The sequence below is a fragment of the Otolemur garnettii genome, unplaced genomic scaffold (genome assembly GCF_000181295.1).
Source record: "Otolemur garnettii isolate 467f Iridium unplaced genomic scaffold, OtoGar3 scaffold00005, whole genome shotgun sequence".
In the NCBI taxonomy this organism is placed as follows: domain Eukaryota; kingdom Metazoa; phylum Chordata; class Mammalia; order Primates; family Galagidae; genus Otolemur; species Otolemur garnettii.
Window position 1 is genome coordinate 5,438,695 of NW_003852400.1, and position 2,237 is coordinate 5,440,931.

General features: G+C 40.1%; 1 protein-coding gene across 1 annotated transcript in view; it reads right to left on the reverse strand.

Annotated features, from left to right (window-relative positions):
* Positions 1-2,237, reverse strand: part of ARMC10 (armadillo repeat containing 10) — a 38,299-nt gene that overhangs the window by 5,750 nt on the left and 30,312 nt on the right. Inside the window, exon 4 of the mRNA XM_003782614.3 lies at positions 849-1,025. Within this exon, the coding sequence (XP_003782662.1) occupies positions 849-1,025 (177 nt within the window). The remainder of the gene's footprint in view (positions 1-848; positions 1,026-2,237) is intronic.

Sequence of the window (2,237 nt, forward strand, 5' to 3'; positions counted from 1 at the left end):
TGTTGTTTGGCGGGTCCGGGCTGGATTCGAACCTGCCACCTTACGTGTATGTGGCTGGCGCCTTAGCTGCTTGAGCCACAGGCGCCGAGCCCACAACTAGTCCTTCTAAAATGCTTGTGCCATTTTGGTATCAAACTGCCCCAGAGAATACAGACCAATATGGTAAAACCCTGATGAACTGCCCCAGAGAATACAGACCAATACAGTAACACCCTGATAAACAATCAACTCCTCTGAACTTTTCACTAGCCCACATTCTATTTTATGCTACCTTCTCTTGAAAAATGGCAATTGTGATATTGCACACTAATATGAAGGATTTACTGAAGAAACTTTCATAGGCTGTCTCCCAAGTCCTTGATTCAACTCTCTGTTGCCCTCTATCTGCGTAACTGGACAGAGTGATGCACTGAGACATCTTTCACATATTCAATTCACTTCATTTACTACAAATAATGGCTAAATTAAATAATCATTTTGTGAACACTGAGTGAAGCAAAAAATTCAACTAACCATCACTATTATTCAAAGACTCCTTTTAATCAAATTGTTCCTACATCTGGTAGGGGGAAGCTAGCTAATTTGCTTCAATAAAAGGTAATTGTCAAAAGCCAAATCAACATCAATCTACTGATAAGGGAGATAACAGATGATTTTCACATGTTAATTTTGCAATGCACTATTAGGGGATAAAAATTATATACTTTCTTAGGCCTAATGTGAACCTTCATTAAATTTCCTCTTTTTTGAGGGACATCAACTTAAGGCAAGTAGCCTGGAAATTCAATTTAAATCTTAAAGTCTTGATGTAGTAACTCTTCATACATCATCTAATAACTGCTTCATACCTTGGTGCTTCCATTTCCAGTAAGCAACACCTGGAACAGATCTGTAATGTAACTGTGAAGCATATGTTGGTGGTCGTTGGTAACAGTCATGTTTGTTAACAATCTTAGTCCTGCCAGCTGCACAGCGGAGTTCAGGGGACCAGAGAAGACATCCTCACAGACTTGATTGATGTATATCTGAAGGCAGAGAGAAGGAAAATGAGCTTCTTAGAATCTCTAAAATTCTTCTATTAAATACTTTGCTGCACAGATTAGGAGTAGGGTTATTGTTCGAGATGGAACTAGCTCCTCAGGAAATACATTTTTTTCTGGTATTCAAATTTTGGTAACTTTTAATTTTCTTTTACCTCTTTGGCTCCAGACAAATTTGCTAACCTTTTTTTTTTTTTTTGCAGTTTTTGGCCGGGTCTGAGTTTGAACACCACCACCTCTGGTATATGGGGCCGGTGCCCTACTCCTTTGAGCCACAAGAGCCACCCAAATTTGGTAACATTTTTAAAGCTGACTTGGATAATGCCAGGCATTGTGCTTACCATATTACAAATATATCTCACTTAATCCTGAAGACTACCCTAATGAGATGTGTGCTATTATGACCATCTTACAAAGACTTTAAAGCCTTTAAGGATTTTGAGTTCCCTGCCCAGTGTCAGCCAGCAGGTGGGGAAAGCAATGTCCAAGTCCAGAGATCATCCTCTCAACAACAGTGGCCTCTGTCTTGCTAGGGGCCTCTCAGTTTAGTCCACTTTTCTATTTTAAATTATCAGAGCACATCACCATCAGGGAAGATGCATGAGGACATATTGCATCACCGTAAGTATCTTAGCAATAGAGTCTAGAGAGCTACATTATGTCAGAAGTAAAAAATAGGAGGATAATGTAAAATAGAATTTTTCTTTAGAGTTAATTCTATCAAAAGTAAGCAGAGCAGGCTTGGTGCCCATAGCTCAGTGGGTAGGGTGCCAGCCACATACACTGAGGCTGGTGGGTTCAGGTTTGAGCCCAGTCCGGGCTTGCTAAATAACAATGACAACTGCAACAAAAATATAGCTGGGCATTGTGGTGGGAGCCTGTAGTCCCAGCTACTTGGGAGGCTGACGCAAGAGAATCACTTAAGCCAGTGGTTCTCAACCTACCTAATGCCTCCTAGTGACCCTTTAATACAGTTCCTCATGTTGTTACTTCATAACTATAATTTTGCTATTGTTATGAATTATAATGTCAATATCTGATATGCAGGATGTATTTTCATTGTTACAAAGGGGTTGCGATCTACAGGTTGAGAACTGCTGGTTTAAGCCCACGAGTTTGAGGTTGCTGTGAGCTGTGATGCCACAGCACTCTACTGAGGGTGATAATATAGTGAGACTCTGTCTCAAAAAAAAAAAA